General features: G+C 40.3%; 1 protein-coding gene across 4 annotated transcripts in view; it reads right to left on the bottom strand.

The window, feature by feature from the left end:
- Exoc6b (exocyst complex component 6B) overlaps nt 1–27,270 on the bottom strand; it is a 672,146-nt gene that overhangs the window by 151,649 nt on the left and 493,227 nt on the right. For all 4 annotated transcript variants that reach the window (XM_045152123.1, XM_012951116.2, XM_045152124.1 and 1 more), the window contains one exon: nt 17,777–17,850. In XM_045152123.1, coding sequence (XP_045008058.1) covers nt 17,777–17,850 — 74 coding nt within the window. The remainder of the gene's footprint in view (nt 1–17,776; nt 17,851–27,270) is intronic.

The following is a 27,270-nucleotide window of genomic DNA, read 5'->3' as shown; positions in this document are numbered from 1 at the left end:
GCCATGGTGAGGAACCAACTACTCTTGATTTGGCTAACTGATCCACTCAGTGGTACTATACCCATAGCTGGAGCTGGGAAACAAGTCAGAACCATACCCAAACACAAGCCCACTCTACAATATTAAGCTATCATCAATCATGGGGAACAAGAGGGCCTACACCTGTCAATCTATCTATCAAAAAAGTAAGTGTTTCAATTTTCTTGGTGCTAACTTACTCTCCATTGGAGAATCTGCTTCTCTTTTTCAGATAGATGCAGATCCTATGGAGAGAGCTGCCCCAACATACCTCAAAAGGGGCCCAACTGAAACTAAGGACAATTGGTGAAACAAACAAAGGTGATGTTTTCCTGTGAACTGGATACCAGCACAAAGGGGAAGGAGATCAACGCAGAGAAAAATCAACTCCTACCAAATCAGAGAGCCAGAGCCTCAGATGCCCCCAACACCTCAGCACTGAAGCAGACCAAAAATGAACCCAACATGGCTCAGGGAAATTTTGCGGAAGAGGGGGCGGAAAGAATGTCCGAGTCACATGTTGGGTCATGATTTGCAGAGACATTTAGCATACCAATAACTGGGGACTAACCCCACAGTGCACGACCCATTTACATCAACAAGGAGGGTCTAATGGGAGGGGGTAGATCATAGATGAGCCTAAACAATGGTATCAAACTGCCTGTATTTGATGAAAAGAAACTAATAAATCAAATTTTTTTTAAAAAAAGGCATGTTCCACCATGCCCTTCTAATTTTGTATTTTTGTATTTGCTTAAAATTTTCTTCTTGTTTCCCCATTCTATGTTCAAATTTACATTCTAAAATTCATGGAATTTTCTTAGCAGAGTACAAAAGCATTCATTGTTCAGCATAAAATTGTACAAGACCAAAGGATTAAATCTTTCTTTGCAAATAACTCAAAAAAAAAAAAAAGAAAAAAAGAAAAAGAAAAACTAAGATGAGAAGGATATCTGCAAAGTAGAAACCAGGAAGCTCCCTGTAGAGCAGAGGACTCTGTATCAGAATATGGCACACTCAGTGTGCTTTCCTATCCCACAAGATGAAGACAAGCATATTTTTGGCACAGAGAATGTGACTATATTATATTTTATTTGTTTAGTTAATTTATTTGAGACACACACACACACACACACACACAGAGAGAGAGAGAGAGAGAGAGAGAGAGAGAGAGAGGGAGTGTGTTTGGGCATGCCAGAGACTTTAGCTACTGCAAATAAATTCCAGACACATGCACTACCTTGTACATCTGGCTTACAATGGTCCCGGGGAATCAAACCTGAGTCCTTAGGCTTTGCAGGCAAACATAATAACCTTTAAGACATCACTCTAGCTGTACATTATATTTTCTTTTTAAAAAAAGATTATTTTATTTATTTATTTCAGAGAGAGAGAGAGAAAGAGGGAGAGAGAGAGAATGGACATGCCAGGGCCTCTAGCCACTGCAAACTCACTCCAGACACATGCATCTGGCTTACGTGGGTCCTGGAGAATCAAACCGGGATCCTTTGGCTTTGCAGGCAAATGCCTTAACTGATAAGCCATCTCTCCAGCCCTTACATTGTCTTTTTAAAAAATATTTCATTTTATTTATTTATTTGAGGGTGAGGGGAGAGAACAGTTATGTCAGGGTATCTAGCCACTGCAAATAAACTCCAGACACATGTACCACCTTCTACATTTGGCTTATGTGGGTCCTGTGAAAATGAACCTGGGTTCCTTGGCTTTGCAGGCAAGCACTTTAACCACTAAGACATCTCTTCAGCCTTATATTACATTTTCAATATCATGTTCCCTTCCCCTCCACCTGTTTCACTGGTCTGGCCAGGAATCATGGGTAACTACTTCAGAAGTCATTCTGAGGAAGACTTCAGCACCCTGCATTGGATAGAGAGCTTGGACTGACATCCTGGCCCGCTTTTGGAGCTCTGCTTAAATAGGCCACACATATCTTAAAGGGATGTAACAAAGGAACAACTCTAGATGAATTTAAAGGCTACATTTGCACTGTGAACAGTATTCCCAGTTTTAGCACAGGAATGATGAAAAGGCAACATCTGACACTTAACCCAGGTGCTCAGTGTCAGTGGAAAAATGACCAAGTACCTCATCTTCCCCACCCCCAGGTAGGGTCTCGCTCTATCCCAGGCTGATCTGGAATTCACTCTGGAGTCTCAGTGTGTCCTCAAACTCACAAGCGATCCTCCTACCTTTGCCTCCCAAGTGCTGGGATTAAAGGTATGTGCCACCATGCCCAGATAAGTACCTCATCTTATAAGACATTTCCCTCCAAAGCAGCAGAGTAAGCTATCTGCCTGCACAGTGCTCTTCCTAGCAGCACTCACTCGAGAAATCCTTTCTGCATATTTGGTCTTGCCTTGCCCCACAGCTATGGCTTCTGAACTTTATTTGACATGATTAAAGGTAAATGAAAATTAAGATCATGGGATGGGAGAAAAATGATTAGTCTGCTTATTTATGAGTCTTTGAGAACAACTATTATTCAGAAATTCAATGCAGTTCCACTTACTTCTGAAATGTCACAGAACAACATTGAGTCAATACACTGTAGTAAACAGTCATAAAAGCAGAGTATATAACAAGAACTATGTTACCCATCGGGGGAAGTCCAGGATAAATAAAACAGGGCTCCTGCCCTGGTGAACTCAGAATCTAATGAAGGCAGATGATTAAACAAGTAATTATAAAAGCATTTGTAATGAAGGGACATACAAAATGTCAGGGACCCAAAGGGGGAACAATTAAATCTGCCTGAGGAGGCTGGTGAGGATTTATAAAGGAGATGACATTTGAGCCAAGCTGTGAAGTAAGGAAGGGAATTTGTCACTCTACCAAGAGTGCTCTCTGTGACAGGCAAGGGGGAGCAGGAAAACCTCAGCCAGTTTGGTGGCTGGATAGATATTTAGAGCAGTCTAGGTAGAGGTTATATGGGGAAGAATGACAGGAAGAGGAGACTGGAAAGACACTGTGGACCCACACCTGCTTTACCGTGATTAGACCTCTATCATTTAGTCAACAGAAAACATTCAGTGTAATTTTTAAGTAAACACACAGCATCATTCACAATGGTAAGGGCATAATAAGATCAAGAAAGACCAAGAACAAACTACTCCTGTGTGTCTCCCATCCCTACAACCTAGCATTCTCTCCATCAATTAAACTAACTGCTTCCCTTCCACTACCATGTCATTCACAAAGGGTGTAAAAGAAGAAATGTCCACACAGAAAAAGACGGGAAGGAAGACAAATACATAGAAAATGACCTTTCCTTTTTTTAAAAAAATATTTATGAGAGACAAAGAGACAGAGAGAATGGGCATGCCAAGGCCTCTGGCTACTGCAAAGGAACTCCAGACACATGCGCCCTCTTGTGTATCTGGCTTATGTGGGTCCTGGGAATCAAACCTGGGTCCTTAGGCTTCTCAGGCAAGTGCTATAACTGCTAAGCCATTTCCCCAGCCCCCGACCTTTCCTTTTTAATTATACTGTTATAAGGGAGTAAACATTAAAAGCAGCATACGGAACTGTAAACACACCAGGATTTAAAACATAGGGAAACATGTATGAACAAACACATGTACACATACAGCTTGCACTGACAAATAAGTACATACATCTTACTGAGTTAGTCATTGCTGTAATTAATACCGAAGATGATCTGCTATGAAGATCAAAAAGTTATCTTGAGCCAGGCATGGTGATGTATGCCTTTGATCTCAGCACTTGGGAGGCTGAGGTAGGAGGATTGCCAGCCTGAGACTCCATAAGGTCAGCCCAGGCCAGAGCACAGCCCAATCTTAAAAAAAAAAAAAAAGAAAAGAAAAGAAAAGGTTTATTTTAGCTTTCTGTTTTAGAGGGTTTAGCCTATCATCAGTTAAGTACATGGAAGAGAAAACCCACCCACCTCGTGGCCAAGAAGTGAAAAAAACAGAGGAAAAGTTTTTACTATCTTCTTTAAGGTTATATCCTCAATGACCTGAAGACCTGTCACTACATCTCCACTACCACTGTCCTTTTGTTATTTTGTTTTAAGACAGGATCATGCTGTGTCAGCCAGGCCTTGAACTGGGCATCTCCTGTCTTGGTTTCTGGGCCCCACTCTTTTTTGGGCTGGGGTGTGGGGGAGGTAGGGTCTCACTGTATCCCAGGCTGACCTGGAATTCACTCTGTACTCTAAAGGTGGCCTCAAACTCACATCACTCCTCCTATCTCTACCTTCTGAGTGCTGGGATTAAAGGTGTGCACCACCATGCTTGGTTTTATATGTGGTTTATTTTCCCCCCTCTGCCCTATTCTAAGTTACCACTTCCCAACAGATAAGCTGCCTTGTGACGTGGGCATCTGAGGGCAGTATAGATGCTCACATGCTGTGAAGTTGTGGTCCTGCCTTTACTGTTTGCTCTGAGAAGCCAGTGTTAAATTAGAGATACAACTGGCATTCAAGGGTTGAAATGATGATCACTAATAAATTAACCCTCCAGTGTTCATGTTCACAGGCCACTCAGTATTTTGATGTACAGCCAGAAATGTAATGGAAATTAAGGGTCTCCTTTTATCCCTATCAAATTAACCATAAAACTTAAAATACTAAGATTATATTTAAATGGGGCTCTTACAAAAGTAGCACATGAATAAATGTCTAGAAATAGATGAATTTGGCATAATCCTGTGTCAGGAGGCAGAAGTTAAAAAAAAAATAGTGTCATTAACATAGCAATACCATCACAGTGAAAATGGATTGCTTTGGAAGCAATCTTCCAAAATATGTAAAAAATTCACTAATTAAAAAGTACTGATGTCAGAACACAGACACAGATAAATGGAGAAACTAGATTTAGGAATTAGAATCTTAAACACTGCCAGTGTTTTCTCAGTTGATCTATGAACTCAATACACTCCTAATCAAAATTTCAATGTTTACGGGGATGGTGGTGCATGCCTTTAATCCCAGCACTCAGGAGATAGAGGTAGGAGAATTACTGTGAGTTCAAGGCTACCCTGAGACTACGTAATAAATTCCAGGTCAGCATAGGCTAGAGTGAGAACCTACCTTGAAAAACTAAAACAAAACAAAACAAAAAAATTCAGAAAGCTTACCATTAATACAAGTTGACAAACTAATTTTCAAATATATGTAAAGGATTTAAAAAAAAATTAAAACATTGCTGGTAAAAGAGGACAAAGATCAAGAACTCAGACTACTAGATTTGACCATTAATATAAAAGATCGTGAAACAGTAAAACATACAGATCAACTGAAAAACACAGACAATCCAGAGATAGATCAACATATTTATGGTCAACTGATTCTTGGTAAAATTGTCAAGGAACATAAATGAAGAGTGTACAGGCATTAAAAAAACCTGTGGTCTAACTATACAGTGCAAATTTTATTTTTGTAATTTTTTTAGCGACCTCAAGAGAGAGAGAGAGGGGGGCAGGCAGACAGAGGCAGACAGAGAGAAAACTGGTGTGCCAGGGCCTCAGCCACTGAAATCCAACTCCAAACACTTGCCCCACCTAGTGGGCATGTGCGATTTTGAGATCTCCTCACCTTTATGCATCTGGCTTATGTGGGATCTGGGCAGTAGAACATGGGTCCTTAGGCTTTGCAGACAAGTGCTTTAACCATCTTACCAGCCCTATACACTGCATATTTTTAAAAGGGCCTTGATTATAACCTCATATCATACTGAAAAATTAACTCAAAATGTGTGCTATATAGACCTAGAAGAAAATCTTTGTGATTTTGGGTTACTTAAGATCTGTTAGCATCTGTTAGCAAACTGAAGCCATTATAGATGTGATGCCATCAAAATAAAAAATACCAAGGTTTTTGAATGATACTGTTTGGAACAATGAAAAGCTACAAAATAGGCAAAAGGTTTCTAAATGCATTTAAACCATGAACTGTTAACCAGACTATGTAAAGCACTTTCACAAGTCAGGTTTAAACAAACATACCACCAAAGAGCTAGGAATGTCAAGCACACGCAAGAAAGATACTCAGTGTCACTAATCATTAGGGAAGTGCCAATTCAAACCTCCCCAAGATACTACACACACACACATATTAGAGTGCACAGACTGAGATCAAAGCATTATATTTGAATTTTAAAATGTCATAATTAAACCCATTATTTTGTGCAATTAATTTATGCTAAAATATCAGACGCTCATGTATTGCTGGTAGGACTACAAAACTACAAAGTCCCTTTGGTAAGCAACTTGACCACTTTAATAAAGTCCAAGTATACTGATATAGTATGTATGCTATACCTATACTAGTGCTCACTGTGAATTTATTCACAAAATCCCCAACCAAAAAGCAAGCAAAATACAAATTAACTGGCAAATGGGTAAGCAAATAATGTACACTATGAAATATTACTTGGCAATGCCAATGAATGAACTACTAATATAGATGACAACATGGGTGAGGCTCAGAAACACTATGATAAGTGAAACAAGATGAAATTAAAGGTATGAGTCCACTTGTCTGTGCAGTTTCATTATATGGCATTCTGGAAATGACAAACAGTAGATGTCAGAGAGCACAGCATGGTCTAGAAGTGAGGAGAGAACTCAGTATAGAGACATGAAGGCCCTTTCTTAGCAATGGATATATTTTGTACCTCGATTTGAGTGATTAAACAACAGAATAACCCTGTAAAATTCACAGAGTTGAATGTATACAAGGATAATTTACTGAGTATAAACTGTGCCTTAGTAAACCAACCAACCAACAATCTGGAGTTCATTTTCAGTGACAGGAACCTGGCTTGCTCGCTCTCTCTTTTTGTCCCTCTCTTTGTGGTATCAGAAATTACCCTTTTGTAGAACCCTCCTTGCTAATCAGTTTCCTATAAAAGGCTGCTTCCTGGTACAACAGTGTTGGAAATTGAATATTCCCTGTCTTGTCTTTGTTCCTTAACCACTCACTCTGGCTGCCTTCTTCCAAGGTTCTTTCTTCCACTGGTCCCTGTTTCATCTCGGCTTGCCACCACAATCCTTGCACTTTAGACTGCCCTTCGGCTCCCAACCTTCACTTGGTTCACCTCATTCCTTTATCTATTCCTGGTTCTTGAACTTGCTGAGAACAAAGTCTTTTACCCTTCTCTATAGGGTTCTGGATTCTCTTTTTGGTCGTCATTTCCTAGATGGTTCTCAGGTAGCTAAATTCTTTTTTTTTTTTTTAAGAACATTCTATTTTGTTGTTGTTTTTATTTATTTATTTATTTACTTGAAAGCAACAGACATAGAGAGAAAGAGGCAGATATAGAGAGAGAATGGGCGCACCAGGGCCTCCAGCCACTGCAAACGCGTGAGGCCCCTTGTGCATCTGGCTAACGTGGGTCCTGGGAAATTGAGCCAGAACCGGGATCCTTAGGCTTCACAGGCAAGCGCTTAACTGCTAAGCCATCTCTCCAGCCCTAGACTAAATTCTTTTATAGACAAAAGGTGCTTCTAGCCTATCACCTTTACCATGCAGTTACAACTATAGACCAAAAGGTGCTTCTTTCTTAGAAAATGGAAACATACCTCAATTCCCTAATCTGGACCTTTGTTGTCACTCTCTGCTGCCCTCCAGGGGCTATAGGAAATGCAGGAGAGACATCAGTTCCTAGGCCTGGCCCCGAGGCCCTTTCCTCTGCTGGACTCATTTCTTTAGGACCTCAGGCACTGAAATTAAGGGACCAGAAGCCTGTGTTCAGAAACTAATGACTTTTATTCAGATCTGACAATGCAGTGGTCCCTAGGTAAATGTATCAGTGATGACTCCTGTCCCTGCTCCTGAATATGTGACTGTGTCAGAACCCTAAATTCCAGGTTTACAGATATACATCTTCATGCTAGATATTAGAAATGTTACAGACTTCCTGGCTCAGCTGCTGGGGGAAGCATGGGGTTCCTTGGGCAGTGTCATATGCTAAAGCAGAAGATCAGCGAGGCTATCTGTGGACTAGATAGAAACTTCCAGGGGTGAGTACTTTTCTATGCTTACCAGCTCCTTGCTCAGAGCTAAATTGGGATGCACAGACCTTGTCAGAAAGTTATGTAGAATGACATCAGGGACAATGCCCACATTGAAAGTACAGTGGTCATTTTGCTGTAACACAGGGGGCAGAGGGTTGTGAAACTGACTGCTCACCAGTTGAAGTAGACATGGTAGACTACCAAGCTGCTCATCAGGCTCCCCACCAAACCCAAGACTTGACAACAATAATGGGAAGACCTATCAGCCAGAAGGCCAAACGTAACGTATTTTTCATAAAGAAATAGGTCAAAAGCCAGCTGTTTTGTCTGTGGCTTCTGAAAAGATAGCTATATAACTGAAAGACTTGCCTCTTGACTTGTCTTCACATGTTTTATTTCTACACTAGGAGCACCCTAACAGGAACATGGTGCCCAGAAGACACACAAGCTATTCACAGCCATCAGACAGACGAGAAGCTACTTTTGTACTAAGCACAGCCATGCAAAGAACCAAGGTTTAGGGCCTATATTTCCACTTAGGGGTGAGCATCCCCTCTAAGGAAAATCCAAAGTCCCTGGAAAAGACACACTAGAGTTCATCAGAACTTCCACTGCCTTCAAGGATTCTGTATCTCTATCAAGAAACAAACTAGCAACAAACAAATAGAAAACTAGTCTATCCTTTGTAAGACTACCATGATCTTCATGTGGTTCACATCTAATTCCCACCCTTCTTAAATGACCTTAGGAAGTAGGAACTCTGAAATGTTAAGATGATTCTTCCTCAGTGAGAGGATAGTAAGCAGACAAATAGCCTTCCAAACATGTACTGATGCTATTTGGCTCATTAAATGTCTGGGTCTTTTTCTGGCACTTAAATGACATGATTTTATATACCAAAGAATAGAGTTTTGCTTGGATTTTTTCATAAGATGGTATTCTCTAAAACATAGCATGTTTGTTAACTAAGAACAGGTGTTGAAGTAGAATTTATGAACTCACTTCTGTCATAGTTAGGTTTGAAACTCAATAGTTTAAGAGTAAATTCTCCTCCATTCAGAAAATACCAATATATGTTACATGCAATTGGCAATTCCTCTCACTTAGGTTCCCTGATGGCTCTGGTGACTAAGCGTGGTGAGATGCATCTTGTCTGCAGGGGCAGAAAGGGCACCTCCACAGCTTATGTGAAGCCAGGGGCAAACTTAGTGAGGTCTATGCCCAGAGTGACCTGATCTGCCCTTTTCACAGAATGAGGTGCAGAAATTGTTATCTGTTCCCCTGCCTGGCTGAGGAACAAAAACAAAGAAGTTACTGTCTATCAGAGTTTGCTTTGCTGCAGGAGGCATGGCTCTGAGGGTTATAAGTACTCCTGGTAAAACTTGAGTGAAATAATTTCCTCAAAACAACCAGAAAACTCTGCATTTAGATATTAAAGATTCTCTTTCGAAGTTAAGCATTTTATTCATGCCAGGTTGTCAAACCACAACTAAAAAGTCCTTACTGAAAACCTGGGTATCAGTATACACAGCACGCTTGGCCTTACCGTGAGGATGTTACTAGAAAATTCTGCAGCTGTCCCTAAAACTGAACAACAGAATAACAACACAGGTGTGCGTGCATGTGAGCACACACACATACACACACAGCTAGATGAGTGACATTTCCTTGAAGTACCAGCACAGAGTGCTGCAAAGGCCTCCTTTACTTGCATGTACGCTTACATGGGAAGATGAGCTCTACCAGCTAAAGACCATGTTTTATTCACAACATTTTACCCACTGCCTATAGCAGTGTTAAGTAAGTATCATGCTGAATGGATGCACAAACACTTTGACTTGGGAGGTCTAGATCTACACCCAGGTGCTTGGTATGCCTATGTTAAAACACAAAGTAGGGCCTGCAGGAACATTTAGTAGTAATGAATCAGCCGGGTGACAGGCGTAGGTAGTGTGAAATATCATTATGTCCTCTTCTAAATAATAAATGCTGCTGAGATACAAGAATTATCCAGTTAAGACAATAGGACAGTTAAAGTGAAACAATAAATAAGAAATCTATGGATCATATAACTTATTGACATTTGCTATGTTAAACAAAACCTTCTTTTGATAAAAATTGTTTTTCTTTATTTTTAATTTTTTCTTTTTTTTCAAGGTAGGGTCTCACTCTAGCCCAGGCCAACCTGGAACTCACTCTGTAGTTCCAAGTTGGCCTCAGGCTTACAGAGATACTCCTACCTCTGCCTCCTGAGTACTGGGATTAAGCTGGCTATAAATACGGTTTCTACTGAAGCTAACATTCAAATTATGAAGAAAAGCTAAGGTTTTTCCAGATGAGTCCCATAAGTCATGCAAAGGGGTCTGCATCTATTAGGAACAACATAATGGTCATATACACAGGCAATTTGACTTCAAAACCAGCATTTCATTGAGAAGGCGCAAGACAGGACAGAAAACAGGAGGGGAGTCTGACAGAGTTAGGTTCCTGTGTGGTTTACTAGTCTCCCTAGCATAGTGACAAACTGAAGTCACTGGTTTTGCATGGCTGCCTTCAAGTGCCACAGAATCAGAATCTGTTCAACACCTCAAAAGCAGTTTACAGTTCTCTCTTAGGTTGTATAGTTGTTTTTAAGGAGGTTAAGTGTCTGCGATGGAAATGCACTGTGTTTACTTCAGACCATATGTCATAAGTTAGGGAATAAGAGCTCCAGAGGGACCATCAGCAGCACAATCTAAAAAAAGCCTTAGATATCTAGGGATGGCTTACTGTAGAAGAGCTTCTGCCAACAAGCTCCATTCAGCAGATCTGATGCAACGCCACAAGCTTGTTCATTCAGCTTTAGAAAAACTTGTGTGTATTGCAAGTAAAGGAATTGAAGATAATGTGATATTATTTCTTTTTCCTGATGGCAGAAATTAAATAAATAATGCAAAAATTACTTGGGAAGTTAGATTCCCTTAGCATTGAATATGAGAAATAGCAATGCAAAATGTTTCAAGGTAACCACAACAAGCAGAAGGATAAATAGGACATTAACAAAAAGAGGTCACAGGAAACTGAACAGCACAAAAGAAAGACTAAATAAGAGAAATTAGGAAATGAAGGCTTAAAGAGATTCTACTACTTAATAAGGAGTCTATCTTAGTTAAATCAACGCACAGTCACACATGCAGTGTGAACACATACACACACACAGAGAGTTTTCAAACAAACCTTAAATCAACTGTTTTCTACTCTAGAATTTCTTTTAAAAATTCTTTTTTATTTGTGTGTGTGTGTGTGTGTGTGTGTGTGTGTGTGTGTGTGTGTGTATGTGTGTATGGGCATCCTAGGGCCACTTGGCACTGCAAACAATAGATGTTTTTGCCACATTTTGAGTCCAGCTTAGAGCTGAACCCAAGGCAGGTTTTGCAAGCAAGTGCTTTTAGTTGCTGAGCCATATTCCTAGCCCCCATGCTAGAATTTCATTCTTTCTTTATGTCTATTTTTTCAGTTTATCTTTTTAATGAGCATTTTATAAATATTTAAGCTCATAAGGCAATCTGTCTGCATTTCAGATTCAATTTTGCTCCTCATTTTCACTGTTTAGACTTGAGTCTTACAAAACAGCAAGAATGTGAATAATTATTTCCAAATTTCGTAAATTTGGGCAAGAGAATACAGTGGAAGTGAAGGTTTGCTAGTTCCAATGCACACCTGGATGATTCTGCATGTTTCCTGTCACTGTCTTGGGAACCCTAGTCACACTGCAGGTAGGCCTCAATGTGGCTGCATGTCCATGAGAGATCACATGGAACAGAGAGGAGCCAGTCATCTGCCATCCGCCTACCCAGGGTTTCCAGAATGCCTCATCTTTTGGTTAATCAAGCAGCTGCCTGCAGTGTGAAGGCCCACTGAACCTATCCCAAACTGCTAATTGGTAGAAACTTGATATTAATAAATGATTCATATTTTAAGCCAATATGTTGTGTTTCAGCACAATCTGAAATAACTGAGATATACACAATGGCTTAACTTCTCTAAGGTAACACTTATCACAGTGTTCTCCTATTAGAATCAACAAGGATTTGCTGATCACCAATATGCTCTGGCAGAGCCAAAGTTCCATTGTATTATTTTGTATATTTCCACACTTGTGCTTTGTCCACAGTAGGAACTCAAGAGTTTGGACTGAAATTAAAATCAAATTCAGTTTCATCAGCATCATCTATTTAAAGTTTATTCATAGAGCTGTTGAAAGTTGAAGAGCTACTAAGAGCCCATCCAAATCCCAGTTAAGAACCACTAAAGGCTACCAGGTCCTGGAGTGTATCTACCACTTCAAGATAGTTAATTAAATGACATCTTACTTTGTCCTCCTCAAGCTTTAACACTAACTCAAATTTGCTCAAGCTTTAACATTTACTCATTTGGACTTTTTTTTATTGGGGTGGGGAGAGGCAGGTAGAGACAGAATGGGCTCACCAGGACCTTCAGCGTGCTATAAATGAACTCTAGACACACACATCTGCTTGTGTACATGCAGCATTGTGCACTTGCACACTGTACCCCTGGCTACATGGGGCCTGAAGATTTCAACATGACTTCTTAGGCTTCATAGGCAAGCACCTTAATTGCTAAGCCATGTCTCCAGGCCAAGTTTGGATTTTGATAGACACATATGCACAGTGTTTGCATGCAAAGTTCTACTGAAATTCTACTTTAAAAAATATTTTTTTTTTTGGAGAGACAGAGGTAGTGTGATGGTTTGATTCGGGTGTCCCCCATAAACTTAGGTGTTCTGAGTGCTAGGTTCCCAGCTGATGGAGGCAGTGTATTGTTGGGGGCGGGCTTTTGTGTGTTATAGCCAGTTTCCCCATGCCACTGTTTCGCACACTCTCCTGTTGCTATAGTCCATCTTATGTTGGCTGGGGGGTGATGTCCACCCTCTGTTCATACCATCATTTTCCCCTGCCATCATGGAGCTTCCCCTTGAGCCACGAGCATGTAAGCCAAAATAAACCTCTTTTCTCACAGGCTGCTCTTGGTTGGGTGATTTCTACCAGCAATGTGAACCTGACTGCAACAGGGAAAGAGAGGGGAAAAGGCAGACACAGAGAGAGAATGGGCATGCCAGAGCCTCCAGCCACTGCAAATAAACTCCAAATGCATGGGCTACCTTGTGCATGGGGGTACTGGAGAACTGAACCTGGGTCCTTAGGCTTCTCAGGCAAGCACCTCAACTACTAAGCCATCTCTACATAAAATCCTAATTTTGTAAGATACAGAAAATATAAAATGTTCAAGAAGGCACTTTTGATTTGGATTACCTAATTTACATTATTATTAATAGGAGGTTTTCTAAACCTAAAAAGAAAATAAATGAGATATGTATACTAATGTATTTTCACTCTGAAGTATTATAGAAATGTACAATATCATGACAGCTTTTATGTTAAAAACATCACTCTTTTCCCAAAGAAATAGAAAAGTGGAGGCTGGAGAGATGCTTAGTGGTTAAGGCATTTGCAGGCAAAACCAAAGGACTCGAGTTTGATTCCCCAGGACCCATGTATGCCAGATGAACAGGTGGCACATGCATCTGGAGTTCATCTGCAATGACATGCCCATTGTTTCTCTCTGCCTCTCTCTCTATCTGCCTCTTTCTCTCTATTTCTGAAATGAATAAATAAATATTAAAGAAAAAACAGAAAAGTGGAAGCAGATCAGGTAAAAAAGATGAATTGTTTTGCTATCCACACTTAATTTGCTTTCTAATGAAATTTTATACCTTTCAAATGACACTCTGCTATGACAGTCTATACAGCAATGCCTTCATCAACTATTCCATGTTCATCATTCATGTGATGGTATTTGACAGTAATGCAAGACAGCATGAGAGCGTGATCAGAATGATATGCTAAGAAGCCAGACTACAGAATCACAGAAGAACGTCCTTGCTGGAACGCACTGAGGCAGATCCACTTCTTACTTGTGCAGGCATCCTTTGCCCTGTCTATTATGAAACCCTGTTCTCCAGGCCTGACATAGTGGCTGTTGCATCTTTAAATCAGGACAGCTATGATTATCTTCAGAGATACTCAAGACTGGACTATTTATATTATCTTGTGAAATGAGGGGCATGGGGTGTTGAGGCCCTACTTCTTCCTGAGAATATATGTGATTAACAGTTCCTAGAGGAGGACTTTTCTTCAGAGATGTAGCTGCCAGTAACTTGTCCATACTCCTGCAGTTACCCCTCACTCATGCTTCTGTAAGTATCTTCCACTCAGGCTCTAATAAGTAATCCCAATTAAACTCACCAGTTATGATGGTTTGAATAGAATAGATGGCCCCCAATATATTCAGTTGTTTGTTTGTTGTTTGCATCTGCAGCCACCTGACTGGAGACAATGTCACTGGGTGGATCTTTTGGTGTGGTGGTGGGTTTCAGATTCCAATCTAAAGATTTGCAAAGTGTACCTAGCTGGAGTTGCTGAAGTGTGCTGTGCTGTGTGACTTTTTGGCTTGTACTTCTCTCTCTCTGCTTGGTCCTGTGAAGGCAGGCCAGCTTCTTCTGCCATTTATGGAACTTACCCTGGATCTGTAAGCTTCAGTAAATATCCCTTCCTCCGTAATTGTACCTGGTCTGAAAGTTCATCTTAGTTGAATCTGTCTAATATACCAGTACACCAAGCTATACATGGGTAGAAACATTTCTTTGGTCTGCTGTTGGTGCCCTGTGTGGGGCGAAGAGACATTTATCTTCTTATCTTCCCACTAAAAGTCACATAACACTTGCCTTAATTTTAACATCTGCTATTTCTATTCAGTGTTTTTACCTTTATAAAAAGTGAAATGAGGGGTGGAGGAGATGGCTCAACAGTTAAGACAAAGTCTAAGGATCTTGTTTTGATTCTCCAGTACCCATGTAAAGCCAGATGCACAAAGTGGCACTTGTGTCTCGAGTTCCTTTGCAGTGGCTAGAGGCCCTGGCATACCCATTCCCCCCCTCCCCCCGCCACACCTGCCTCTCTCTCTCTCTCTCTCTCTCTCTCTCTCTCATAAATAAATATTTTTAAAAGTGTAATGAATCAGGACATAAGAAGGTTTAGACAGGACATTCTATAATGATAAAAAAACTATATTGCTAATGTCTAAAATTAAAATAGGACTAATGAGAGTTAAATCTCCAAACTTGGTTCATAAAATCAACTATATAAAGACCAGGTGAGGAGTAAGTAGCAATGCTACATGTAAAAACAATTTTACTACTAGTAAATAGGAAGGCTGTGAAACGAAATCAGTAATACAAAGTCAATCGCTTCCATACTGAGGAGGCAGTCAAGAAAACATCAAGATCAGTATTGAGATATACTTTTGCCAACTAAAGAAAAAAAGGTTTCTAATAATCAAATTTTCCAAAGGTGAGCCTTCTACTCTTAGGCTTCAGCATCTTTTTTGAGGAAAACTGCCTAAGTCTGGGATGCTGTGAAAGTGCTTAAGGATCAAGCCACAGGGTACCGTGTGACAGTTAAAACTAATGTCCACATCAAAATTCAACAAAATCTATTTTAAGATTCTGAAGACTGTATGCTACAGGATACTAAATCATACCTCATTTGACACTGAGTTTTATCTCCTCTGGTAACACATGCCCAGACATTCTATTAGTTATTTGAACATCTCTATAGTTCTGAAGCCTCCTTTAAAAAGATGCTCACTTTAACTCCTAAGAATGGCTTGGCTAAATTGCAAACGGACAGATATTTTCAGCACAGGATGTGAAAAGATCAACCTACCCAGGACCTGCTAGCTAATACAGCCTCAAAACTAAGAAAGTTGTTCAAATCATGTAGGTTGGAAAATTATCCCCTTTGTGCTGCATTAACAGAGACAGACATAAGTAGAATTTAGATGACAGATTCAATAGGAAGACTCACAGTCTGTAATTATCAGCAACATTTTGTAGTTGGGCTTTTTCTATTCAAGTATCATAAAAGAAACTCGGGGGACAGGAGTGCGACACAAATAAGGAGCTGAAGTATGAACACTACCACTGCCTTCTGAGCACTCACCAGAATTTGAGCTGTCACCCCCGGCTTAGCTCTGCCTTCCTCACTTGCCCCTCAGTTAACATTTTCTGTGAACACAAGTTGCTTTCAATAGTGAGAAGTACCACAAAACAGTGAGAAGAAATAGAGTTCCTTCTTATGAATAGAGAAAAAGGAAATTTCTTCTTGGATATGTTCCTCTAATGAAAACCAAATTCTACTTCCTAAGCAAAGCCAAATGGCTTAGAGATTCCTGAGAACAAATTGGGAAAGGGTGTCCATCAGACACAAGCACACAAAACCCTACAGCAAAATCTCAGTGTTTCAACTGTTCATCAAAGGGTTAACACAGGAATATCTCTACTGAGTCAACATTCTCCAGGTGGATGGTCTCAAGGGTGGAAAGAGATAGCTCAATTTCCAATTGAGCAAGGAAAGCTGTTACATGTAAGAGAATTCCCAACCTAGCCTCCCCTCCCAAATATTAAGTTGATACACGTTTCTGGGACATGGCCTGAATCCTCAAACTTTGGTAGGTCTGTAGACACACATTTCACTTTCTGTTTAACAGAGCCTTCCAGAATTGTCATCAGATGACAGATTACATGGCCCATCCACCAGAATTCAGAGGTGGCTCAGGCCATCCATTATGGGTTAAAAGCTGCTCCTGTATGAATCAAGTCACAGTGGTAAGGGGATTACCAATACAAGGGGTCCTATGGCTTTAAGAAACACCCTGGGCATCGAGAAGTTTTCAGGATGCAAACTATGTCAGCTCTGACAACAAGAGGCAGTGCATCATTATGGCAGGAGAGACAAAGCCAGCCCCCCTTTTAAGACAGACAAAAAAAGATTGTTTTAATAGGAGAGAAGCATCAGTCATTGATTCCTGCTTCATTCACACTTTCTATCCAGCCCCATCCATCTTCAGGGTGAAGAGATGACAGGGCCAGTTAATACTTTCCTCCTTTAAGCCCCCGCCCATCCTTCTCAACTGGACCCTGACAACCAGGGCCTACCCACTCTTCCTGTACAGTCTTTGACAGCAGCCCTATGGGCAGCCCTTTCCATCTAGTAGGCTTGCCAATGCTCAGGTATGCCTAAGAGCCAGCCTTCACTGTGTTCTTTAAATAAGGCTTCCTGTCAGGTCAGTGCAAATGGTCAGGGCCTTTGCCAATCATTTTCAAAAACAACCACTTCATTGCTGATGGCTGACTACCTTCTACAAAGGAGGTGATAGAAGACATAAGGCAGCAGGAAGAAGTCAACAAACCACACCAGAAACCCATAAAGGAAACCATTTCATTTCCCTTCAATGCTGCTGGCCACATTATCCACACACAAAACTTCTCCAGGCAGGCCGTCTCTGCACCAGTGCACCTGCTTAGCATTGGCTGGACAAGTCATCTTTCTGCTGTGTCTGCAGAAGTCAACTGCAACACAATGGGTCGCATCACTTGAGGGTCACTTGAGTCCCTCTACTCTCTGGATGCCTCCTCCCACTCCCTGCATTCCCTTCTACCCACAAAACCTTTAACTCCACCATAGCTAAGGATGTCAGATAGCTAAATAAAAGAGGTGGCCTCAAACACAGGGAAAAGCCCTGAGGTCTCCAATGGGAATCGCCAATGCCAATCCCCTCCCCTCCCCTTTTCCTTAAGACCTGATGGTCTTCAGTCACACATCTTAAAAGAAAAACAAAAAACAAAAACACAAAGACTTACTTGTCTCAAGTCGATGAAGGCCAACTGCAGCGTGTCCTCCTGGAACCCAGGCACCGGGCCGGATCTGGCAAACTCTGTGGGAAAGAAAAGAGGATAAAAAGCGCCTTTAACTAACCATGGACAGGGAGATTGGCAGACGGATGACAGGGAAGACAAGAGAGGCTGGGGGAGAGGAGGACCGAGCTTCTAAGGAGTCATGTCTTTCTGCCTTCAGCTTCTTTGTGTGCCCTTCAAAATTCGTGTCATCAAAACACCATTAATTCCAGCATCCTGACAGCAAGGAAACTGTACTAATTCGACCTGAAATTTATTCCCATGAGCTGCGCTGGGCTTCAGAGTATTTGTTTTGTGAATGGACAAACAACTTGCAAAGGAGGAGGGAGTGGGAGAGAGAAAGAAGTTTTTCCTCCCAACACAATAAAATCTTCAGCTGTGAAACTCTTTTCAGTTCCGAAAGCTATTTATATTTTAGATCGCTGAAGGAATTTTCTAATTTCACGCTTGTCACCTCATTCCTGAAGCATTTATCAAAAAATATTCCCTGACACATCATTAATTATTCCCTCACTGATTATTTGTATTATCTCATGAGTGCCAGCCCTACATAACACACACCCCAAGAAGCAGTGACTGCCCCAACACAGAGTTTGGCTTGTGGGCAAAGGAGTATTTGCAGATATGGAAATGCCAATCTGAGCGAACCTCCCTGCAAAATATGAGGAACATTTGCATGTCTGTTCTAGCAAAATTGTCATTGTTGACTTGCAATTTCATTCTACTCTCAAAATTCTCTTTCCTCCACTACAGTGTCCTCTTAGGTCAAACAGACCACATAAATGCCATCTGCAATTTACAGTGGCACCTTGGGTACATGCTCCCTTTATGATTCTGGCTTCCATATCATTAACAAGAAGATAACTGCATAGGGCTACAGGGACAAATACTGGTAAGAATGTCAAGTTTTATTGTTCCTGAGCCCAGATTGCTAGGCTGGAAATTCAACAGTCTTAAGTTTCCTCTACACAGATGTGTGTACATACAGAACAATTTCAAGAGTAGGACAGTCACTATGTCTTCAATGACTTCAGTGAGGCTAAAATGTGATGGACATATAATATCAATCTGCTATTTACCTCAAAAAGAACATTAAGTGCTTTTTAAAAGCAAATATGAAAAAAACTTCCCCTTTTAATATATTTTCCCTAAGACTGAATTAAAAAAATAAATAAAATTAAGATATGGCATATGTAACCTGAAAGTTACTGTCAACAGGCTAAATCAGAAAGACAATTTTTGAACAATGATTAGAATTTCTTTTTGTTAATGTTTTGTAACAAGGTTTAGACAGAGGAGATTTTTATGAAATCTGTGCCCCATATTTTTTTAAAAATTTTTTTTTGTTTATTTTTTTATTTTATTTATTTGAGAGTGACAGACAGAGAGGAAGAGGCAGAGAGAGGAGAGTGGGTGCGCCAGGGCTTCCAGCCACCGTAAACGAACTCCAGACACATGCGCCCCCTTGTGCATCTGGCTAATGTGGGTCCTGGGGAATTGAGCCTCGAACCGGGGTCCTTAGGCTTCATAGGCAAGCGCTTTACCGCTAACCCATCTTTCCAGCCCTGTGCCCCATATTTTAAAACAATGGCAACAACTTAGATTGTAGAGATACAGGAATACTATGTGATATGAAATGAAAAATTTAAATATTAAACTAATTTAAATACAGAACAAGTGTTTATATACCTATATGCAAGATACTATTGTAGACATTTAAAATTTACAGACAATACATAACTGAAAGGAGACAAACTATGGGCAGTTGGTGGTGATAAAATTTCTATTTGCTTTCAGAAGAAAAGCCCACGCCTTTGAGGAACTAATTCTATCATGCATGTTACCCAAGTAATAATAGTTTAAAAGAGCAAAAATTCTAAAACTACAAATACTGGATGAAAGGCCCACTGACAGAAAGCTTGACATAGCCCACCTTCCTACCAATAGTAAGCATATCTTTGATAACTTTGCATACAGGAGTTTTTCATCTCAAATGTCTCACACTGAGATCTTGTTAAAAGGACTCTGAATTACATATACAGTCAAGTGGTCAACTCATACACACTTCCCATGCTTGATGGTTTCTTTCATGGATGACAGATCATCATGAGTGATGCTATGTAATCTAAGTCTGTGTTGTATCATTTAAACCATTGGTGGTTCTCTGTCAACAGGGGCTCTGCTTGAGTCAAAATGCCTGGCTATCAAGATGAGTATTATGGTGCTCAACCAAAGCCCAACTGGACAGAATAAGGCTCAGGATATGGCTTTGCTCTTGGCACTCCTCATTGGCATGGCCCATGGTGAGCAGATGAACAACTTCAGAGTCTTGAGGTAATGCACTCCTAGTTCCCAAGACTCACTGACACCTGATTTTTAAGACACATTTACTCTAGGTTCTCAGAGAATGTGGCAGCCTTTACTGTTTTCTGAATCAGAGACTTGAGAATAACAATTACACAAAGTATGGCAAAGTGAAGGGATTCATTTATACAAATTGCTCTTGGGAATGTCTAATTACTATACATTCAACTTCATACCTAGCTAATTTTTCTCACTGTTTCATATACATAATTCTCTCTCTCTCTCTCTCTCTCTCTCTCTTTTTTTTTTTTTTTTTTGAGGTCGGGTTTCACTTTAGCTCAGGCTGACCTGGAATTCACTTTGTAGTCTCAGGGTGGTTTTGAACTCACGCAATCCTCCTACCTCTGCCTCCCGAGTGCTAGGATTAAAGGCGTGTGCCACCACACCCAGCTCATCTTTTTTTTTCAGTGCTGGAGATGGAATCCAGGGCTTTGTGCATGCTCAACAAGTGCTCTACCACTGAGCTACACCCCTAGCTGTGTAAGACTTAAGTGCTCATGTAAACTCCTAAGAAATAAAGACCACATCATAAAACATAACAAGTATTCAAGAGAGTAGATACTCAACAAATGTTGTGCTTTAATTAAGTCTCACCAAAATCAAGACTCACTGGCCATATGTACTCACCACTAGCACACAATCCCTGCACTGTGCAGTTAAGAGGTTCTTAACTTGGGATCAGTTGGCAGCTTTAGCAATTAATGAACTCCCTGAAACACATACACTTCAAGGGAACAGGCTTTGGGACCATAAAATCAGAATCTGACCCTAGTTCTCTACCTAATAGCTCTCTAAGCCAGCTCAGACTGTTCTTTAAGGCAAAAGTTTAGAGAATGACAACACATTCCTGACCATGCAGTGGTAAGGATTAAGGGACATAACACAAGAAAAGCAGCTGGCAGAGTGCCTGACATATAACAGATTACCATTATAATTAGGAATTTGTATGAATATGCACGGTGGAGTTTGTAGCTTTTGTTGAATTATCTGAAGGTTGGTGATTCAAGTAAGAAGGTCTATTCTATATCTAGGATAAAACATGAGAACTCAGCTGCTATTCAATGATGACTCACTGAGAAACCCATGCAGTTATTTATAGACCAATATTTTATTGCTTCATTTAAAGTGTGTTAATAATAGTTTATCAGTGACAACATAGAAATTTTCATTTGCAGTACTCAAAAAAAATCAATAAATATATAAAGTAAATTTCCTATAACTTATGACTTACTATGCTCTGAGAAACATGACTGGCCTCCCAGAGTCAAGATTTTCAATATGTAAAACATTAGTATTTTAGAAAAATAAAATGAGAATGCATATATAGACTGACTTTTCATAAAATATGATACACATAGAACTCATGGTGGTCAGCATTCACTTCATAATTTTATCCAAGGCTGATACAGAGAAGAAGAGAGTTGGGGGCGGGGAGAGTATGTGAGTGAGTGTGTGTGTTTTCAAGGTAGGGCCTCTCTCTAGCCCAGGCTTACCTGAAATTCACTATGTAGTCTCAGGCTGGCCTCAAGTCACAGCGATCCTCCAACCTGGGCCTCCTAAGTGCTGGGATTAAAGGCATGTGCCACCACACCCAGTGATTTTTAAAAAATATTTTATAAACTTAAAAAACAAATGATCTTCATAACCCAAAGAAGATGAAATGTGCTATGCATACACTATATAGCAGTGCTGACTGACAGGGACTTTCCCTGGTGACAAGAGCTGACTGAGCACTGCAAGTAATAGGTCTGGCCAGCATGCCCAAGGCAAATTCCCACATGCTGCCTGCAGAAAGGAAAAAGCCTACATACTGATATAGCTGTAGGTTGCTTATGAAGTGCACAGAAAGCTCTTAGTCATCAATGGAAGCCTTTTTTCTTTAGACATAACAAGGGATACATACATGCATTTGTGGCCACTGGAACCAATGACTGACCACAACAGACTATCATATTCCTAGACTTGTCTTTGGACCACAGGTTTTCAGTCTCAAATAACCTCAGCCAGCATGGAAGTACCCACAGCCTTGAGTTCTACAAGGCAGCATGCTTGCTTTACTCAACACAGACCCTAGCCCTTCCATGGACTGAATACTGTAGCCTGCACACAGGTTAAAGCTTCAGTGACGCTGGTGTGATTGCTTCCTCCTGGAAGAAAGGTCAAGGTTTATACCAGCCTTGATTAGCAGTAACTCATTATGCGGAACTTGACTCCATCCTTTAGCCTTTCCTACTGTGCAGGGCCTCACAGAGTGCAATGTGTTACCTGGTCCCAAAGCCAAGGTTCAATTTGCTAGCATGAGAACTGTCTCAGTGGGGAAACTGCCAATTTACTGGAGTTTATGAAGAAAATAGTTTCATTCAAACAATTAAAAGGAGATATACAAAGGTACAGAAAAGAAGATTGTCAGTGGAGGTACAGAAAAAGAAAATCAAACAAATCAACTTAAGTTTACTTTCTAAATATACAACAACCCTTCATGTTCCCACAAATCTATGAGATGTAGTAATCATTTTTAGTAAAATTAACTTTTCAAAAATATCCTGTAAATTTAAAATTCAAGTAATCCTCACAGCATAATAAAGTCACCAAAGGGCAAAAGTGGTTCCAATAATTTAAAAATGTTTTATAGATTTCTTTCATGCTGTGCTTAAAATTAATAAACTCTGTCACTAAATAGGGAAGGAAAAAATGTTTCAATTTTTATCTGGTACACAGTTGGATGAAGAAAACAAAATAAATTAAGTACCCTTCCCCAGAATACTAAGTTCAAGTGTAATGACAGAAGTAAAGTTGGAAGGGGCTTTGAGAAGTCATGACTGCATCAACCTGTAACCTGCATATCAATAGGATTTAATATATTTCAGAAAAGCCAAATTAGTATAGTGTCTAGTAAATAGGTAAAACAGAAATTGTGAGGAAAATATAATTTGTTATAAGAGGAAAGCAAAAGATAATCTACAAAAGACCCCTAAGATAACATGAATCTGACATTGCTCATACTGAGCTTCTAGCTCAGACAATGGGCAAGACAGCTCTTCCTAGAATGTATTAAGAATTTAGTATATGGGCTGGAGAGATGGCTTAGCGGTTAAGCGCTTGCCTGTGAAGCCTAAGGACCCCGGTTCGAGGCTCGGTTCCCCAGGTCCCATGTTAGCCAGATGCACAAGGGGGTGCACGCATCTGGAGCTCATTTGCAGTGGCTGGAAGCCCTGGCACGCCCATTCTCTCTCTCTCCCTCTATCTGTCTTTCTCTCTGTGTCTGTCGCTCTCAAATAAATAAATAAATAATTTAAAAAATTCTTAAAAAAAAAAAGAAAAGAAAAGAAACTGTTTAAAAAAAAAATTTAGTATAGGTCCAACTGTCAAATAAGGAAGAAAACTCAGCATAATGAGCACTTGTATCTTAAGATTATGTCAGGTCAATGTCGGTTTTTTTGTGGGACTTAAAAAAAAAAAGAGATGTTGTTGCTGTATTAACATAATGGTTTCCTGGTATCTGGCTCCCTAGAGCAGCAGATCAGAGCTATGCTACATATGCGGTATGGCTCTGGGGAGGCCAGGTCTTCTTGCATCACTTCACAGTGGCCACCAAGCTAATTGCAGAGAAGAGTTCATGGACTCCACGGGGAATACACTTTAGACCATTCTGGTCAGAAATATGTTGGTCAGCATATGAGGAAGAAAGAACATAAAAAAGATAGAAAAGGAGTGGCAGGAGTAGAAATAAATGGCTTGGAGATTCAGCTTGCTAGATCTCCCAATTCAAGAATGGGCAAGCACTAAAGAACACTATGCATATAGTTAACAATACTGCTATACACCTTGAGATTTGTTAAGGGGGCCAATCTCATGTACATGTTCTTATCACAATATGAATAAAGAATGAATGAATAAAACAATACATAGAACACAGACTTAAAGAAAATAGCCAAAAATCATGTCCAATGAAGAACTTGTATTAGAATTTACAAGGAATCACTTAATTAAACGATAATAAAAGTACTGTAAACATCAAACACAGAGTAGACACCTGTCAGCAAGATGGAGGAATAGAAAGTTCTCCACTTATATCTGCACACACATAACAAAAATAATTTGATAGCCATCTATGCATACAAGTACTCTGAAGGAGTACTGGGATTCAGGGAGAAGATACAAAGCCTTGAGAAAGCACAAGAACGAATATGTCCAATGAGAGATAAGAATGGTACCTAGAAGAAGACTTGTCAACCATGTTTCCAGCTGCAGACCCAGAACCGGCCCCAAGCCCTAATGCCACCTGGGTCTTGAAAGGTTTCATACCAACGCCATCCACCAAAGAACCTGAGGGAGTAGATGAGCACTTGTGTCTTGGGTGACATGACCACCACGCCTGGCTCAGTTACTTGATCTCTGACAAAGAAGCCAGAAATGTACACTGGAGAAAAGGCAGCATTTTCAGAAAATGACACTGAAGAAAACAGAAAGCCACTTGTGGAGGTATGAATCTAGATCCTCTTATCTCACCCTGCACAAAAATCAACTCTAACTCTGTGAAGGACCTCAATATAGCAGCTGAAACTCTATAATATCTGTGTGTGGGGGGGGGGGAGAAGTTGTGAAAACAGGTCAAGATATAAGTGTAGGGAAAAGCTTTCTGAATTAAGACCACAGTAACCCGGGGAATTAGACAAACAGTTAACCTTGGATCTCATGAAATTGCAAAACTATTGTACAACTAAGCAAACTATCAACAGTCAACAGACAATCTAGAGACTGGGAGAAAATCTTCACCAGCTATACATGTGACAGAGGTTTAATACCTAGAATATACAAAGAACTCAAAAAATTATGCAGTTAAAAAATCAATCAACTCAGTTATCAATAGGGCAGGTAGCTGAACAGAAAATTCTCAAAAAAAGAAATACAAAATACCAATAAGCATCTAAAAAGATGTTCAGTATCTTTAGCTATTAGGGAAATGTAAATTAAAGCTGCTTTGAGATTTCATTTCACTTCTGTCAGAATGGCTATCATGAAAAATCAAGTGAAACAAATGCTATGACAGTGTGGGGAAAGAAGAACCCTCGCCTACTGTTGGTGGGAGTGCAAACTTGTATAGCTACTATGGAAGCCAGCATGGAGGTTCCTCAAAACAGACCTACCATTTGATCCAAAGACGCCACTAACTTACTATAGAGAAACCTGCTCAGCCATGCTGTCACAGCTCTATTTACAATAGCTAGGAATTGGAATCAGACCAGATACCCATCAACTGATGAGTAGATAATGAAGATGTGGTACATACACACAATGGAATTCTACTAAGTAATGAAAAATAAAATATGCAGAGAAATGTATGTACCTGGAAAGAAATCATGTTTAGTGGGGTTATACAGGCTCACAAAAACAAATGCCACATGTTCTCTCTTCTATGTGGATTCTAATATGAATAATTTGATTTGTTTGTGAGTTGTAGTAAGAATCAGCAGTACTGGTAAGGAAGCTAGAATGAAGCTTGAAGAGAGGAGAAGCAGAGTGAACAATGGAGGGGATACTTGACAGACAAGTAAAGGGTCAGACACAGAGAGTGGAGGGGTCTGAAGGGGACTGGTGCAAAGGAAAGATAGGAAAGGAAGGATACACAAAACTAACAATGGCATGGATCAGCACCATAGAAACCTTCTGCTTGGTTAGCTAACTCTATAACTCTCTTAATAAGGCAGAAAAAGAAAGGGGATAATTTGGACAGAAGCATCCTACAAGGGTATAGAAAGCTTTACCCTAGAACCACAGGCTATTGCTAGTAAATCCTATTATCAGAATTACGTTGCTCCCACAATAAGCTATTGCTCAAGGGAAGCACATGAAGCCCCAAAACAATGCAGGCTATTGCCAAAGTGCTTAACTTACCCACCAGATCTAAACAGTAAGTTCCTATTGCTGAAGCTGCCACAAATTATGGTCACAGGACATCAAGAGATCAAGCTGGAACTGAAATGAAAGCCACCTCCCTATTGGCTGCTCTCATGGTGCTGGAAAGTGCTATGTGAGCTGCTGGGGGATAACGGTCACCGACAGCATGAACTAGCAGTGGATCCTGCAAGCTACAAAAATCAACCATTCAAGCAATAGTGGCACATGCATACAAGGCCATCTCAGAAGGAAGGAACTCATATCTGGTACCAAGAACCAAGTCAGAAGCCAATGGCTTAGAAGGTCTTAGTCTCTAGAGGGAAGCACCAACTGTTCTTTGGCTAAGAAAAGTATGCCAATTAGAAAGTATTTTAAAAAACTATGTGCATCCCCTCTGATCAATGCTACTCTCACTCTTATCTAGAGAATTTTCTTTTTACATATGACAATGAATACCAGGGAGACCCAAGACCCATAAGTATTAACAAGAAAAGAAAGTCACCTACTTAGTATGAGAGGAGATATCTGTGTCACATTTGACAGAGCCCAGGAAACATTACAGAGAAAATGGTGGATTATATATCAGTGCTGCTCTCACTGCTAGCCTGAGATTCCCCCTCCAAAGAGATGACAGTCAACACTTAGGAGAGCCATCAACGCAGAAAATCAGAACTACTGAGCTCAACACTAAAGGTGTCTCATTATATGGCTCCAAGGCTCAGGGAACATTGTGGAAGAAGAGGTGGAAAGAATGCAAGAGCCACAGGATGGGAAGGTGTATTCTGAAGTACTGTTTCCTCTGCACACACAGAGACTGACTGTGCATTTATGACCCCACAGTGAATACCTATAATTCCACTGAGGAGGGCTCTCAGAGGAATGGGAGGGGGGAGAGAGGACATAAGAGTATAACTTGATGGGAATATAACCAATCTGTAATATGTTCATATATAAAAGTTCTCAATAAAAAAAGAAATGCAGAACCAAGCCAGACTCCCGAGGACAGGAAACCAATAGGCTCCAGAGAAAATCCCTACTACTTTTTAGGAAGATTAGTTATATATATCAATATATATCTCTAATAACTAGGCTTATTCCCTTTAGTTCAAACTATTCTCACATTTGATTGGAGAATCTGTTCTATTTTACAGATGGAGGAGAATACTGGGAGAACAAGG

The sequence above is a fragment of the Jaculus jaculus genome, chromosome 6, assembly GCF_020740685.1.
Source record: "Jaculus jaculus isolate mJacJac1 chromosome 6, mJacJac1.mat.Y.cur, whole genome shotgun sequence".
NCBI classification, from domain to species: Eukaryota; Metazoa; Chordata; class Mammalia; order Rodentia; family Dipodidae; genus Jaculus; species Jaculus jaculus.
This window is presented reverse-complemented; position numbering and strand designations above follow the sequence as displayed.